This window comes from Oryctolagus cuniculus, chromosome 1, assembly GCF_051225735.1.
Source record: "Oryctolagus cuniculus isolate XC-2025 breed Fujian yellow rabbit chromosome 1, ASM5122573v1, whole genome shotgun sequence".
NCBI classification, from domain to species: Eukaryota; Metazoa; Chordata; class Mammalia; order Lagomorpha; family Leporidae; genus Oryctolagus; species Oryctolagus cuniculus.
The window spans coordinates 143105454-143121103 of record NC_142867.1 but is presented as its reverse complement, the minus strand read 5'-3'; the positions used below and the strand labels follow the sequence as shown (position 1 = coordinate 143121103).

General features: G+C 51.8%; 2 protein-coding genes across 2 annotated transcripts; one reads left to right on the top strand and one right to left on the bottom strand.

The window, feature by feature from the left end:
- The first annotated feature begins 1193 nt into the window (after positions 1-1193).
- Positions 1194-6129, top strand: LOC100347623 (procathepsin L). The gene is made up of 8 exons (XM_002708270.6): positions 1194-1733; positions 2656-2791; positions 3073-3195; positions 3287-3433; positions 3618-3842; positions 4265-4427; positions 5145-5262; positions 5738-6129. The coding sequence occupies exons 2-8, from the start codon at positions 2666-2668 to the stop codon at positions 5835-5837; spliced, it is 1002 nt and encodes a 333-aa protein (XP_002708316.3). The 5' UTR covers positions 1194-1733; positions 2656-2665; the 3' UTR covers positions 5838-6129.
- Positions 6130-11078: 4949 nt separating this feature from the next.
- LOC100356256 (procathepsin L) lies at positions 11079-15111 on the bottom strand. The gene is made up of 7 exons (XM_002708291.6): positions 14973-15111; positions 14569-14691; positions 14331-14477; positions 13921-14145; positions 13279-13441; positions 12253-12370; positions 11079-11422 (listed from the first exon to the last, which is right to left on the bottom strand). Exons 1-7 carry the CDS (start codon positions 15096-15098, stop codon positions 11323-11325), a joined length of 1002 nt encoding a protein of 333 aa, XP_002708337.3. The 5' UTR covers positions 15099-15111; the 3' UTR covers positions 11079-11322.
- Between the last annotated feature and the right edge of the window lie 539 nt (positions 15112-15650).

Here is a 15650-nt window from a genome sequence, read left to right as displayed (position 1 = left end):
CTTCTCCTGGTCTCCCATGGGGTGCAGGGCCCAAGCACCTGGGCCATCCTCCACTGCACTCCCTGGCCACAGCAGAGAGCTGGCCTGGAAGAGGGGCAACCAGGACAGAATCCGGTGCCCCGACCGGGACTAGAACCCGGTGTGCCGGCGCCGCTAGGCGGAGGATTAGCCTATTGAGCCACGGCACTGGCCCGTTTGTTTTTTTGCTGTTGTTGTTGTTGTTTTTTAAGACTTACTTATTCATTTGAAGGTCAGAGTTAGAAAGAGAGAGAGCTTCCATCTACTGAATCACTCCCAAGATGGCCACAATGGCCAGGGCTGGGCCAGAGTCTTCATCCTGGTCTCCCACATGGGCAGCAAGGAGCCCAAACACTTAGGTCATCTTTGGCTTCTTTTTTCAGGCCATTAGCAGGAAGCTGGATTGGAAGCTGAGCAACCAGGTCACAAACGGATGCCCATATGGTTTGCTGGCATTGCAGGTGGCAGCTTTACCCAGTACACCACAATGCAGACCCCAAAATGGTAATTTTAATGTTATATATGTGTTAACACAATGAGAAAATTATAGGTGTGATTGTCCTACATATGTTATCAACTCACTTTGAATTATAAGTAAGCTTATAAAAGGAAATATCTTATGACTATTTTTTATCAATGGAATAAAAATAGGCATAGACAGATATTGTGGGGGGAAAGATGTGATGGTTTTTTGCCTCAAAGATATTTTCTACAATTTTTTATGCAATTAAAAGGACAAAGGTTTAGAACACTTCGGGTTGTGTCTTTAAACCCTTCGTTTTAAGAGTTAATGTGCATTTTGTATATTTTTTCTCTATCTAAACGTTTTCTTATATTTATTTTATTTATTTGAAAGGCAGAGTTAGAAAGAGAGGGAGAGATGGGGGAGGGAGGCAAGGGAAGAGACCTTCTATCTGGTTCATTCTCCATATGGTTGCAAGGGCTGATGTTGGGCCATGTGGAAGCCAGGAGCCTGGAGCTCCACCGGGGTCTTCCACATGGGTGCAGGGCGCCAAGCACTTGTGCCATCTTCAGCAGCTTTCCCAGGCGCATTAACAGGCAGCTGGATCAGAAGTGGAGCAGCTAGGACTGGAACCGGCACCCATATAGGATGCTGGCATCCTGGGAAGCAGCTTTAACCTGATGCCGAGCTACAGCTTGGCCCCCTGGCTTCCTAAACTGAGTATCTTAAATCCTGCCACCAAGGCAGACACAGGCACACGCCCGGCCGGCCGAGAGCCGCGCACGCAGCCGTCCTGGCCCCCAAACCTCCCGGGCTGGGGCCGCGACCATCACCGGAGCTGCATGGGAGACCCGCCCTGCCTATCCAGGTCTCTGGCCACAGAGCACCCAGAGCTGAGAGAGAACCCGACCAGGCCCCGACCCCGGTTGCGCGGCGCCTGGAGCAGGAACCGCCAGACTGCACGCGCTGCGGGGCCTGGCCCAAACACCCCGCAGCACAAGGGACAAAGGGGAGGCTGGACTGGCCTGGATGGCTTCTCATGAGCCCCAGGCCCAGCTGGGAGCTGGAACGCATTGGGTGAGCCGAGCCCTGCACCTGCCCCGCCGCGGGCACAGGGGCCCAAGCCTCCCCCAGGGGCAGGTGTAGCCAATCGCAGAGCAGGCATGCGGTGGAGGCGGGGCCTATCCCACCTCAGATCTTGGCCTTAAAGTCCGAGTCAGCCAGGATGGGGCCAGGACCTCTGAGGGCCCAGGTGAGTGCCTCTGGCAGGTGGGGACTCCGCACGGGGCAGTGGGGGCAGCAGACGTGACCCGTGGGAACGGAGCACAGGAGAAAGCGGGGAGGTCTCCTGGGGACTCCAGGGAGGCACGGAGACCGATCGCGGAGTCTCAGGCTGGGTCAGTGGTCAGCTTCCTGGCACGCAGTGCATCCCCTGCACCCTCGGCTGGGATGCTCACTGTTTCTGGCGCCCTTGGGCAACCTTCTGGGCTTCAGGGCTCTTGTGCAGAGAGGGCAAGGGCAGGTGGAGTGAGCTGAGACCGGCCTGCCAGGGGTGCAGCCTGGAAAAGCCGACCCAGACCTGAACACGGAGTCCGGGGGCCTGCCTGGCACTGCCCAGGAGCTGGCACTGAGTGCCCTGGCTTCCAGCGAGCGTGGCCACCACAGGACCCAGGAGCTGGCTGAGGCAATGTGAGGGTGTTGGCAGACCAGGCCGGGGTGTGAGGCAGCAGGGGTGGTAGCTGCTGGTCTTCCCAGGGTCTCCTGGAGCGCATCCCAGAAGCTGAGGTTAAAAGACACATGTCCCTCCTGGTGTATGAGGTGTGAGGGGTCCTCCCAATCCTGGGGTTCCCTCTCCTCTTTCCCACTTTTGCAGGACCAGACAGGGACATCCGTGGGACATTACCCCATGACCTCAGTAGCTCTGGTGCAAAGCCTAGAGCCCCCACTGTGTCAGTGCCTAGAGCGTGGGCAGGCGGCTTTGCCTTTTGGTGGATGCATCGCCCCTTGCCTGTTCTACCCCATCCCAGCCTCAGCTTCCACTGTCGTTGGGGGAATTCGTGGGAGTAAAATTGAAACATGTTTCTTCCAGCATGGTGGCCTTGGTTTCTGGTGGGGGAGTTGGATGGCCGTGGAGAGAGGATTGTCTCATCAGGTCCTCTCTCTTCCCTCTCCAGGTTTAGCACCATGAATCCCTCACTCTTGCTGGCTGCCCTTGGCTTGGCAGTTGCCGCCGCCGTCCCCGTGCTTGATCGAAGTTTAGACGCGCGATGGTCCCAGTGGAAGGCACAGCACAGGAGGGCGTACAGCCCGGTGGGTACCACGTGGACCCGTCCTCAGGGACCCCAGGGAGAGCAGGAATTCCTGGGTAAAGAGCTCCATCTAGAGGCCAGCTCTCACCAGGGCAGCACCTGCTGGGCCCCCTACTGAGCACAACAGGGCAGACCCACCTGCTGGGTCTGAGCATGGAGCCCGCCTCCCTCAAAGCCACCCTGCCACGGATCCTGTCCCACCTCTGTCTGCAAGGCCACTCCGTGAGGGCGGGCTGGGTCGTGAGTGGAGGTAACAACCATGAGCTGTGTGATTGGCCCTAGAATGAAGAATGGCGGAGGAGAGCCGTGTGGGAGAAGAACATGAGAATGATTGAGCTGCACAACGGGGAGTACAGCCAAGGGAAACGTGGCTTCTCCATGGCGATGAACGCCTATGGCGACATGGTGAGTGTGCTGTGGGTTGCTTGACCCCATACTTCCTCTCCTCTACCAAAATGATCTCTTGTTTTTCAACGTATTCTTCTTTTCTTTGCAGACCAGTGAAGAATTCAGGCAGGTGATGAATGGCTTTCACCATCAGCCAGACAAGAAGGAGAAGGTGTTTGGGAAAGCTGTGTTTCAGGAGGTCCCCTCCTCTGTGGACTGGAGAGACAAGGGCTACGTGACGCCTGTGAAGAAGCAGGTATGAGCGTGTCAGGCTCAGCCCCCCTCCCCCCACCTGCCAGAGGACGGCCGGGAGTGGCCGACATCCTGGTAGATGTGGAGAGAAGAGGTCAGACACCTGTTCCCGTGTGCGCTCAGGCCGGGAGTGGTGTCAGCGTCTTGCTGTCTGTTTGTGGATGACGGCTTTCATATTCCTTCCTCAGGGTCGGTGTGGCTCGTGCTGGGCTTTCAGTGCCACTGGGGCCCTGGAAGGGCAGATGTTCCGCAAGACTGGCCGGCTCGTGTCCCTGAGCGAGCAGAACCTTATAGATTGCTCTTGGCCTGCAGGCAACCACGGCTGCCGTGGGGGCCTCACAGATCACGCCTTCCAGTATGTGAAGGACAATGGGGGCCTGGACTCGGAGGACTCCTATCCGTATGAAGCAAGGGTAGGTGGAGCTCCTTACCTTGTTGTCACTGAGCTCCGCTTTGCAAAGTGGGCACCTTCAGATAGGACACACACATTTCCGAGTCCACAGACAGCAGGGACTCTCAATGCAAATCGGTGTATTGTCGTTATAAATTATTAGGTATCACACAGTTCTCTGATGACATAGTTGACACACGGCTGTTCTGCTTGTTATGCACATGTTATACATATAATGCAAATTCCTGTGTTGTGAAAATCGTATTGATAGATAAACCTCGGGCCTTTCACTGACGGGAGCTAATTTTCCACTGCCTGGGGTGATCTGTAACAGTGCTCACTTGCAATTGCTCCAAAGTGCTGAGGGTTGTCGTTCACACGCATGCTCTCCAGGGAGGCAGGGGGATTGCAGTAACCAAGCTCTTTCCCCTTTGCCTTGAATAGAATCTCCCCTGTCGGTACGATCCCCAGAAGTCTGTGGCTAACGGCACAGGCTTCGTGCGGATCCCTCGGCAGGAAAATGCCCTGATGGAGGCCGTGGCCACAGTGGGCCCCATCGCCGTTGCCATTGATGCAGGCCACCCTTCCTTCCAGTTCTACAAAGAAGGTCAGTATTCTTTGTGGACACTGATGCGTAAGAGTTGTGAAACCAGAGAATGTGGATTGTCTGGTGTGTGACGTTCAGTGTAAATAATTGGCTGCAGAGATTTCATTGTTGTGGAATTTCTGTACAATGTTTGTGCTCTGTGTTTGTGCACAGCGTTTGTGCACAATGTTTGTGCTCTGTGTTTGTGCATGGTATTTGTGCACAGTGTTTGTGCATGGTGTTTGTGCAGGGTGTTTGTGCAGGGTGTTTCCACCCGTCATCACCAGAAGCATATCCCCATACCTCATAATGTTTAAAATAGCTGTATCATTTGTTTTATGGGTTAATCGACCTAACGTTCTCTCCAAATGCTTGATATTTAAGAATTTTTAAAGAGACCTCTACTTCAGTCATTTAATCTGGCAGGAGCCTGGTGATTCAAGCCATTTTGTACTTTATTTCCTAAGACTGATGCCCTGGGAGTTGAATTACAGGATTTCAGGGTAGTCTTTTAGGCCTCCCGGCCAATTTTTTTACATAAGGGTTCATTCTAATTTGTGTTTCCACTGGTTATAGATGAGATCCCAGAACCCTGGGTTTGATGACAATAGCTCCAATTTGTAAGTCTTTTCTGGAATTTATGGCATGTAGAGAAGCCTCCCTTCCTGTGGGTGGCAGATGGGTCGCTGTCAGGGGTCCGCTGGACCCTCTCCACCAATCTTTGATCTTCCTCCCCAGGCATTTACTACGAACCCAACTGCAGCAGCAAACACCATAACCACGCTGTGCTGGTGGTCGGCTATGGCTATGAAGGGGCGGAAAGCGACAGCAATAAGTACTGGCTGGTCAAGAACAGGTACGAATGCCCCCAAAAGCTTCTATTGGCAACCAAAAAGGAATTCTTGCTTGCAATCAGCAGCTGGAGGCAGGACCACAAATCCTAAACAGGCTTCTGAAATCCTGGATGTCTTCCTCCCACTAAGGGTGAACACAGCAGTGTCACATGTGATTATAACATTCAGACACCGTCGCAAGCTTGCTGGCGGCACGAGTACCTTTGCATTTGTCAGTTTAGACAGCTTAAATAATCATGCAACATCTGGCTAAAAAGACAACCTGTCCTGCTTCTGCCTGTGATTTTGCAGTGGGGCACTGTGCACAGAAGTGATATGCAGATTTAGGTTCAGCAGTTTATAAAGGACCAACCCAAATATCTGCCTCTTTCTGCTAAGTCCATGACCTCTGACACGCTGCTCAAGCTAGATGTCGTTGTTAATAAAGTCACTATACTTTATTCTCTCCATGAAATGGAAAACCTGCTTTTCTTTCAGCTGGGGTAAGCGATGGGGCGAGGCTGGCTACATAAGGATAGCTAAAGACCGAAACAACCACTGTGGAATCGCCTCCCATGCCAGCTACCCCACTGTGTGAGCTGATGCCCCCTGATAAGGAAGCCTTTGATTGGGACTGTGTATCTGGAGGAGGAAATTCTGTCTTCAACCGGACCAGGCCCTCCTGGGTAGGATACAACTCTTAAATTCCTGCAGATCCCCAAGTTGGGGCTCGAACTCTGTGATACTTTACACTTGTTAAAATGCAACTACCATTATAATTATTGCTATAGCGAGTTTTGTATTGTTGGCTTACTTGGTGACTTTGGATTTTCATATTTTAAAGGATGTATCTTTTTTATTTTTAAAAATAAAACTTGATTTCCAACATAGTGGTGGATCTTCGCTTTGTTTTTAGAGAACTGGCTTCTTGCATAGTCAAACGCGTAGTTGGGCTCTCCGGACAGAACTGTGCATGCCAGCGAGGAGGCAGTGGGTGGCTTTCTGGCCCTCCTACTTGTAAACACTGCAGCGTATCCACAGGTGCACCTTGCAGGGACTCAGTTAGCCGCACTCCCCCAGGGCCAGAGAACGCCAGATGGAAAAGTCCAGAAAGAAACCGTTCATGGCATGTAAGTCGCAAGCCGTTCTGAGCCTTGTGATGGAATCTCATGCCACGCCACTCCTTCATGGCCAGGACGTGAATCCTTCCCTTGTGCGGGCTTCGACGCTGAGCCCTCCCACGAGTCACGCAGTAGCTGTCTAGGTTATCAGGTCGACTGCAGTACCGCGGTTCTTGTGTTCAGGCCACTCTTATTTTACCCAGCGATGCCCCCGAAGCCCAAAAGGAGTAATCCTGGCCACTTGGTTACTGCACGTTGTTAGAATGGTTCTATTTTATTATCAGGTATTGTTGTTCATGCTTAGCATGCCTAATGTGTTTGTTAAGCTTCTTCACAGATATACACGCGTAGTAAAAAGCGTCATATGGAGTGTAGTACCATCCACAGTTGCAGGCATCCACTGAGGGTCTTTTTTTTTTCTTCTTCAAGATTTATTTATTTACTTGAAAGTCAGAGTTACACAGAGAGAAAGGGAGAGGCAGAGAGAGAGAGAGAGCTTCCATTTGCTGGTTCACTCCTCAATTGCCCGCAACGGCTGGAGCTGGGCTGATTTGAAGCCAGGAGCTTCATCCAGGGCCCACAGAAGCCCAAGGACTTAGGCCATCTTCCACTGTTTTCCAAGGCCATAGCAGAGAGCTAGATCAGAAATGGAGGAGCCAGGACTTGAACCAGAACTCATATGGGATGCCGGCACTGCAGGCGGCGGCTTTACCTGCTATACCACAATACCGGCCCCTCACTGGGGGTCTTATGTCAGCCAGCGCAATGACTGTGACCCAAACCTTGCTTGGAGCAAAATTCAACAAATGATCCAAGAGCAAAAAAATAATAATAATAATAATTTTGGGGTGAATAGCAAAATGGTTTTATTTTTATTTAATAATTATGTTCAGTTTTTGTTAAACTGAGACACAATCATTGTACTTGTTTATGGGGTACAGTATTATGATGTGATGCAAATACACAATATGAAATGACCAAATCAGTGTAGTTAGCATTCCCATCTTCTCAGTTGTCATCTGTGTGTTGAGAATCTCTAAACTCTTCTCCTCTGGTTATTTTGAAATGTGTAATTATTTATTGTGCACTATATTTATCCTGCTGTGCTATGTAGATTGTACAACTACTACCCCATCCTCAACTCTATTTTAACTACCCTTTCCTTAGTAACCTCTATTCTAATCTCTACTTTACATGATCAACAATTTTAGCTTCCACACATGAGTGAGAACATACGATCTTTGTATTGATTTGGGTTATTTCACTTAACATTATGTCCATATAGAATGTCATAAATGATAGGATTTCACTCGTTTTTTGGACTGAATAATATTCATAGTGTATATATACCTCATATTTTAAGCCACCTAACCATTGGCAGCATTTAGGTTGCTGCTTCCATATCCTGGATATTGTTTATAGTTCTGTACCAAACATGGGTGTGCCACTATCTCTTTGATACAATGATTTCATTTTTTTTGCATAGTCACGCCCAGTAGTGGCATAGTCAGATCAGATGTTAATTCTCTCCAGGTTTTCTGAGGAACCTCTGTTCTGTTTTCCATACTGGCTGTGCTAAATCACATTCCCCTCAACAATGCATGAGAGTTCCCCCTCTCCACATTCTCACCAGCATTTATTTTTCATCTTTTTAATAATAGCCATTTAAAAATATTTTATTAATAATAATTATACATTGACATGCGATACAGTGTGACATTTTCATACATATATAAAATGTCTACTGATCAAAACTGGGCAAACAACACTTCTCCTTCTTTGATGTTATTTGATGACTGGAGGCTTCGAGCTTCTTCCTTCTATTTGTTCTTCCAGTGTATACTAGGGAACTCCAGCCTCCCCACTATGCTATGTGACACTAGGAACTTACCCCTTCCATCTGACTTTCATTTGGTACCCATCATCCAAACTCATCCCATTCCCCCTATCCCTCCTAACCTCTGTGAGATCACCATTCTGTGGTCAGATGGGAACTTTTCAGCTTCTTTTTAAAAGATTATTTATTTATTTGAGAGGCAGAGCTACAGACAGAGAGAGGGAAAGCCTGAGAGAGAGGTCTTCCACCTGATGGTTCACTCCCTAAATGGCTGCAAAGGCTGGGGCTGGGCAGATCTGAAGCCAGGAGCTATTTCCCGGTCTCCCATGTGGGTGCAGGGGCCCAAGCACTTGGGCCATCCTCCACTGCTGCTTTTCCAGGCCATTAGCAGAGAGCTGGATCAGAAGTGGAGCAGCTGGGACTCAAACCAGTGCCCATATAGGATGCCAGTGCCGCAGACTGAAGCTTTAACCTGCTACGCCACAGCGCCGACCAAAGTGGTTTTTTGTTGTTGCTGTTCCTTTAACATGTATGCTTTCATCCAGTATTTTGGGCCCCTTATACAAAGCAGTGCTGTGCTGAGCTGGAGACTCAATAGTGAAGAGATAATGCTGTTCCCTCCCTACCTCGCCTAAGTTCCCTTGGGAAAACAAGGAACTCACAGCCTAGCACACCCTCAGTGGCAGTGTGGGCAAAGCTCTAGTTTACATCAGGGATGTGGCGCCCTCTAGGGGAGAAGGAAGGACCAGAGCAAGTGTTCTATTATCACATGTCCAGAGCTCAAGGTGTTTTTGCTTGGATGGGATATGAGGAGGCACTTTCCCTTTGTGTTGTATTATTTCAGTTTTTATTTAAAATTTTTAATTGTTTTAAACATTATTTCAATGTTATAATAAAATTTAACTACTTTCAGGAGGTCATTGCTACAGATGCGTGTCGTTCATGGGAAAAATTGAAGAATCGGTCAAGGAAAAGGAGGGGAGGGGAGGGGAGACACAGAGGGTCCTTGGGTCACTTGACAAAGAGGCGTCTCCAGCTGGGGGTGCCTGTCCTGAGACTCGCACTGAGCCTGCCCAGCGGGTCCCTCCCAGGGCACAGATGCAGGAGCCTCCGCCAGCAGCTGACCCCAGCGTTGCCTGGGCAATTCTCAGCTACACAGAGCCTCTCTGAGAAGGGTGGGCTGAGTGTTCCCAGCCAGGGGAGACAGGGAGGGCTTCACCAAGAGTTACAGGGAGATGACCTCGAGGGAAACCTACCACAGGACAAGGCTCCAATCAGGCTACCTCGGTGAGGCCAGAATTCCAGAACATTCCTGTCCTGTAGCTCTCATCCACCACCAGCCCCTCCCCCAACACACACACACACACACCTGCCACACCCACTCTGCAAAAGAGACGTGGATCTCAAAGATGCTTTCCTTACTCACGGATGGTGGTGGTCGTGGAGTTCAGTGGGCAGTTTCTCAGCGTGGGCCACGCAGACAGCAGCTCTTTCACTCCGTGCTCGCGCTGTGGGATGCCCATGCCAGGAGCAGGTGTGTGATCTTCGGCACCGGCAGAGGCCCAGCCAGCACCAGCCTCCAGGACCAGCCTCTCAAGGGAGGCCCCTGGACACCCAGTCCAGCCAAACCCATATTTGCCTCCTGCAGGAACAGTGACCCCCAAGTGGGGACCACGTGGCCGAGGCCACCAGGGAGTGTGAACAGCTGCCCCACGCAGCCGGGTTCCGGGAGCATTGGTTCTCGGTGAGAGACAGGGAAGCAGCCTAACCCAGGGGCTCCCTGCCGAGACCCTGCCTCTCCGTCTCTTCTCACACCTGGCTCTGGCTGTGGTCTGTCTCCCTTCTTCCTGGAAGCCCTCCCTGACTCCCACACTGTCCCTGATGGCCCTGCCCCTTGGGGTGGGTGCTGATAACCTGCACACAGCAGGTGCTACTTAACTCCAGCTCTGTCACACGAAGGTCCCCACCCACACCAGGCTCTTGCTGCCACCCTGAGTGCTTTTACCTCAACACCCAGCTCCTTCCCTCCTCGGCAACATCGGCCAGTTTTAGGACAAAAGCTAGAAACGGTAGCAGCCGCAGTGGGAGGCCAAGGTGAGTCAGCGTGGCTCGCGGTCCCATCAGCGTAAACAAGGTCAGAGACTGCTGGAGGCCCCAGGGGCTGAGACCCCAGCTGTCACCTCCGTGCTCCATCACTCACTTCTTCCACCTGCTCCCGGGGGCTTCCTGAGTGGGACTCTGGAAACACTCGGGGGATGGGCGGGTGTGCTCTCTAACCAGTGCAATGCAGGCCGGGATTCCCACATTTGCCTTTCAGTGTTGTGTGGTCTAAATGTGGCCATGGACCACCCCTGGTTCTGGTCCCTCCCTGTCTCCCACCCTCCCAGGCCACAGCAGTGGGTCTGAAGGCAGCCTCAAAGTCAAGACTTTGTCCCCTACCCAGCCTCGGGTGCCCTGGGGCCCTGCCCGGACGTCCTCCACTGCAAAGTGGCCACGGTGCCTCCACCCGCAGCTGGGGCCGGGGCTCTGGACCAGGCCTCCCAGGGGCTGCCGGGGGCTGGCCTGGGCTGCAGAAGCGACCGTGACCTCTCAGGCCCTTTTCCAGGAAAGAAATCACATGTGTGTCTAACAAGCGAGGCTGCTCTTCTCTGAAACCATTTCCTTTGTCCTTAGAGATCACTTGTGAGGTTTACAAGGACTGGGAGCGACAGAGGCACAGGCAGGGACATGGATCTGCACGTTCGTAGCCAGGAGAGCTGGCAGGTGCCCCCTCTTTCTTCCCGTGCACCACTGCCACGTTTAGTTCTGTCTGGGGAGCCCCGTTATGGGTTTGACTGCCCAAGAAGTCAGTGCACTAAAAACAACAAAACTTTTCATATTGCATAAAATTAACTTTATTAATCAATAAATAATTTTGGCAAATCCACAATGCAAATATCCTGATAGCGTAAATTGAAGCAATGGCAACCTATTACTAGTAGCAAACATCAAACGTTAGGTCCTAACTTGAATCTTCAGTGTTCAAGTGCTGTGTCCCACACAAGGTGGAGCTGGCAGTGCAAAGAGGAAACTCCTCCCAAAATACGCTGTCCCCGGCAAGTCCTTCCTCGTCATCGCGCCTCAGATCACACGGTGGGGTAGCTGGCTGCCGTGGCGATTCCGCAGTGGTTGTTCCGATCTTTGGCCATCTTCATGTAGCCATCCATGCCCCATCCTTTACCCCAGCTGAAGGAGAAACAGGTTTTGCATTTGATAGAATAACACTTTGGTTTAGGAGCAATAGTACCTGACCTTAACCCCGTGCCCCAGCCTCAGACTGACACAGAGAAACAGGAGAGGCAGCGACTCTTACTTATCCTTTATAAACGGCTGAATCTACATCTGTACATCACGTCTGTCCAGTACCGACCTGGCGCAGAGCTTTCTAAACAGAGAGAGAAAAGGGATAGGACACCTTTCCAGCCAGAAATAGTACAAAATTAAGAGGTGTTCAGAATTTAGAAATGGGTAACTCGATACTAGGCTTTTTGATGGCATCCTTTTTTAAAAGATTTATTTATTTATTTGAAAGGCAGAGTTACAGAGAGGCAGAGGCAGAGAGAGAGAGAGAGAGAGAGAGAGAGAGGTCTTCTATCCACTGGTTCACTCCCCAAATGGCTGCATCAGCTGGAGCTGGGCCAATCGGGAGCCAGGAGCTTCTTCCAGGTCTCCCATGTGGGTGCAGGGGCCCAAGGACTTGGGCCATCCTCTACTGCTTTCCCAGGCCACAGCAGAGAGCTGGATCGGAAGTGAAGCAGCCGGGATGTGAACCGGCACCCATATGGGATGCTGGTGCTGCAGACTGGGGCTTTAACCCACTGCGCCACAACGTCAGCCCCTTTTGATGGCATCTTAGTGATAAATCATGCATACCACTTCTGTGCTCACCCCCAGTAGGAGTAAGACATCCAGGATTTCAGAAGCGTGCTTAGGATTTGTGCAACTGCTTCCAACTGCTGACTGCAAGCGGGAGTTCCCCCTTGGTTGCCAATAGAAGCATTTGGGGGCGTTCCTACCTGTTCTTGACCAGCCAGTACTTTTGGTTGTCGCTTTCCGCTCCTTCAAAGCCATAGCCGACCACCAGCACAGCATGATCCAAGTTTTCTCTGCTGCAGTTGGGTTCGTAGTAAATGCCTGGGGAGGAAGAATCAGTGCTGGGCTGAGAGGTCCAGGGGACCCGGACAATGGCCCATTTAGAGGCATGTCTAAACGCAGTGCAATGACATAAATTGCAGTTAAGAATGAAAGAGGCCCCATTGTGTTCAAGGCAAGGGATCCAGGCTCTCCTCTAAAGGGAGCTGAAATGCTGATTAGCACAAATCCTTTTGTAGAAAAGTCGCCTGGAGGCCTAGAAGACCTCTCTTTGAAATCTCATCAAAGGATGTCTGTCTAAGAAAATAGCAAATAACACACAGAAACTTAAGTCAAGAGGCTCTTTTCATATTTATGACAGAAATAAAAATCTTTGGAAATGTTTTAAACATTCAGAAGTCAGAGAAAGTCGACATAAGTTGAAATGTAGATTTCTTTCTTTTTCACTTTTTTTTTTTTATTTGAAAGGCACAGGGACAGAGACCCACAGAGATGTTTTATCCACTGCTTCACTCCCCACGCCAAAGCCAAGAGCCCAGAGCTGAATCTGGGTCTCCCACATGGGTGCGGCAGGGACCCAACCACCTGTCTCCCAGGGTGCACATTAGCAGGGAGCTTGATCAGAAGTGGAGGGGGGGACTCGAACCCAGGCACTCCGATATGGGGTGCCAACATCCCATTGCAACAAATGCCTGCCCCACAACAGTAAACTAGTCCACACAGTGAATGACAGAGCTATTTTTTAAGTGCATACACTTATGAGGACATGCCTGAAGCGATGCGAAATGCAAACATCGGGTACAAATAGCCCCTAAAACAGAATGAACTGTGCACCATCCACAGGCCCCCATCGTGATAGTGACTTTCACAAGAAACAGAGATCACCATCTGGGATGTCCTGGTGCTTTCACAATTTTTCTGCATCCATTTCTACATAGACACATGCTCACCTTCTTTATAGAAGAGAAAGGACGAATGGCTTGCATCGATAGCAACAGCGATGGGTCCCACCGTGGCCACGGCCTCCATCAGAGCCTCTTCCTGCTCCGGGATCTGCACGAAGCCTGTGTCATTAGCCACAGATTCCTGAGGATTGTACCGACAGAGTCCATCCTTTTAAAGAGACAGGGAGAAAAGACTTTGGTCACTGCCATCCGCCTCCTGGGGAACATGAGTTAGAACCGCGGTGCCGAGCAGTCTGCAGCCCAGGAGGCTGAGTCAACCCTGTTACATTCCGCCCAGGCAGCGGAATGCGGTCGGTTGATTTGAAAGTGAAAATTGGCTTGTGTCTCTTCAATGAGATGCCCTAAGTCTACCTGTCCATGAGAAATTTTTCGCAAAGGAGAAACCGATTAGATGTAGAATGGTGTGTATGTTCACTGAGTTATACAGACGCAAGAATGGCTGTGTGTTAACCATCTCATCTGAGAGCTGTGCAAACACCTAATGATTTCTGGCGACAGCACGGCCACTGGGCAGAAGCAGATTCTGCCACCTAACACGTGAATGCTGAAAAGCTGTCTCTTATCGCCGAAGGTATCCAATTTGATAAAGCAGAGCTGAGTGATGAGAATGGACAGAGCTCCACCTACCCTTGCTTCATACGGATAGGAGTCCTCCGAGTCCAGGCCCCCATTGTCCTTCACATACTGGAAGGCGTGATCCGGGAGGCCCCCACGGCAGCCGTAGTTGCCTGCAGGCCGAGAGCAATCTATAAGGTTCTGCTCGCTCAGGGACACGAGCCGGCCAGTCTTGCGGAACATCTGCCCTTCCAGGGCCCCAGTGGCACTGAAAGCCCAGCACGAGCCACACCGACCCTGAGGAGGGAATATGAAAGCCGTCATCCACAAAACAGACAGCAAGATGCTGACACTACTCCCGGCCTGAGCGCACACGGGAACAGGTGTCTGACCTCATCTCTCCACATCTACCAGCATGTCGGCCACTCCCGGCCGTCCTCTGGCAGGTGGGGGGAGGGGGGCTGAGCCTGACACTCCCATACCTGATTCTTCACAGGCGTCACGTAGCCCTTGTCTCTCCAGTCCACAGAGGAGGGGACCTCCTGAAACACAGCTTTCCCAAACACCTTCTCCTTCTTGTCTGGCTGATGGTGAAAGCCATTCATCACCTGCCTGAATTCTTCACTGGTCTGCAAAGAAAGGAAGAATACGTTGAAAAACAAGAGATCATTTTGGTAGAGGAGAGGAAGTATGGGGTCAAGCAACCCACAGCACACTCACCATGTCGCCGTAGGCGTTCATCGCCATGGAGAAGCCACGTTTCCCTTGGCTGTACTCCCCGTTGTGCAGCTCAATCATTCTCATGTTCTTCTCCCACACGGCTCTCCTCCGCCATTCTTCATTCTAGGGGCAATCACACAGCTCATGGTCGTTACCTCCACTCACGACCCAGCCCGCCCTCACGGAGTGGCCTTGCAGACAGAGGTGGGACAGGATCCGTGGCAGGGTGGCTTTGAGGGAGGCGGGCTCCACGCTCAGACCCAGCAGGCGGGTCTGCCCTGTTGTGCTCAGTAGGGGGCCCAGCAGGTGCTGCCCTGGTGAGAGCTGGCCTCTAGAAGGAGCTCTCTGCCCAGGAACTCCTGCTCTCCCTGGGGTCCCTGAGGACGGGTCCACGTGGTACCCACCGGGGCGTACGCCCTCCTGTGCTGTGCCTTCCACTGGGACCATCGCGCGTCTAAACTTCGATCAAGCACGGGGACGGCGGCGGCAACTGCCAAGCCAAGGGCAGCCAGCAAGAGTGAGGGATTCATGGTGCTAAACCTGGAGAGGGAAGAGAGAGGACCTGATGAGACAATCCTCTCGCCACGGCCATCCGACTCCCCCACCAGAAACCAAGGCCACCATGCTGGAAGAAACATGTTTCAATTTTACTCCCACGAATTCCCCCAACGACAGTGGAGGCTGAGGCTGGGATGGGGTAGAACAGGCAAGGGGCGATGCATCCACCAAAAGGCAAAGCCGCCTGCCCACGCTCTAGGCACCGACACAGTGGGGGCCCTGTTACGGTAGATGATGAGAAAGCCCCTCGGTTGACAGCTTTGCACACCGTGGGGGTGGTCCTGGGTCCTCCCCGCTTCCCTACAGCAAGGCTGGCAGTGTTAAGGTAGATGTTCTCGTTCCTGGGGGGATCTGCACCACCTCCTCCACCACTTCCCCTCCAGTCCCTGTCCCAGACAACCCTCACTGGGCCGGGTCGGGGGCACTCACCTTGGGTGGCCACCACTGCGCAGGCGCACTCTGCACACACTTTGCTGTTAAGCTGCTGAGGGCCAAGATCCTGGCTCAGGCGTGTCTGGCTCAGG

Bases quoted from the DNA above. Each gene is read 5' to 3' on its own strand.
- LOC100356256 (XM_002708291.6), bottom strand. From the start codon at position 15,098: ATGAATCCCTCACTCTTGCTGGCTGCCCTTGGCTTGGCAGTTGCCGCC. The intron at 14,478-14,568 runs GTGAGTGTGCTG...CTTTCTTTGCAG, and splicing joins TGAACGCCTACGGCGACATG to ACCAGTGAAGAATTCAGGCA. The intron at 13,442-13,920 runs GTAGGTGGAGCT...TCTCTTTAAAAG, and splicing joins CCTATCCGTATGAAGCAAGG to GATGGACTCTGTCGGTACAA.
- LOC100347623 (XM_002708270.6), top strand. From the start codon at position 2,666: ATGAATCCCTCACTCTTGCTGGCTGCCCTTGGCTTGGCAGTTGCCGCC. The intron at 2,792-3,072 runs GTGGGTACCACG...GATTGGCCCTAG, and splicing joins ACAGGAGGGCGTACAGCCCG to AATGAAGAATGGCGGAGGAG. The intron at 3,843-4,264 runs GTAGGTGGAGCT...TGCCTTGAATAG, and splicing joins CCTATCCGTATGAAGCAAGG to AATCTCCCCTGTCGGTACGA.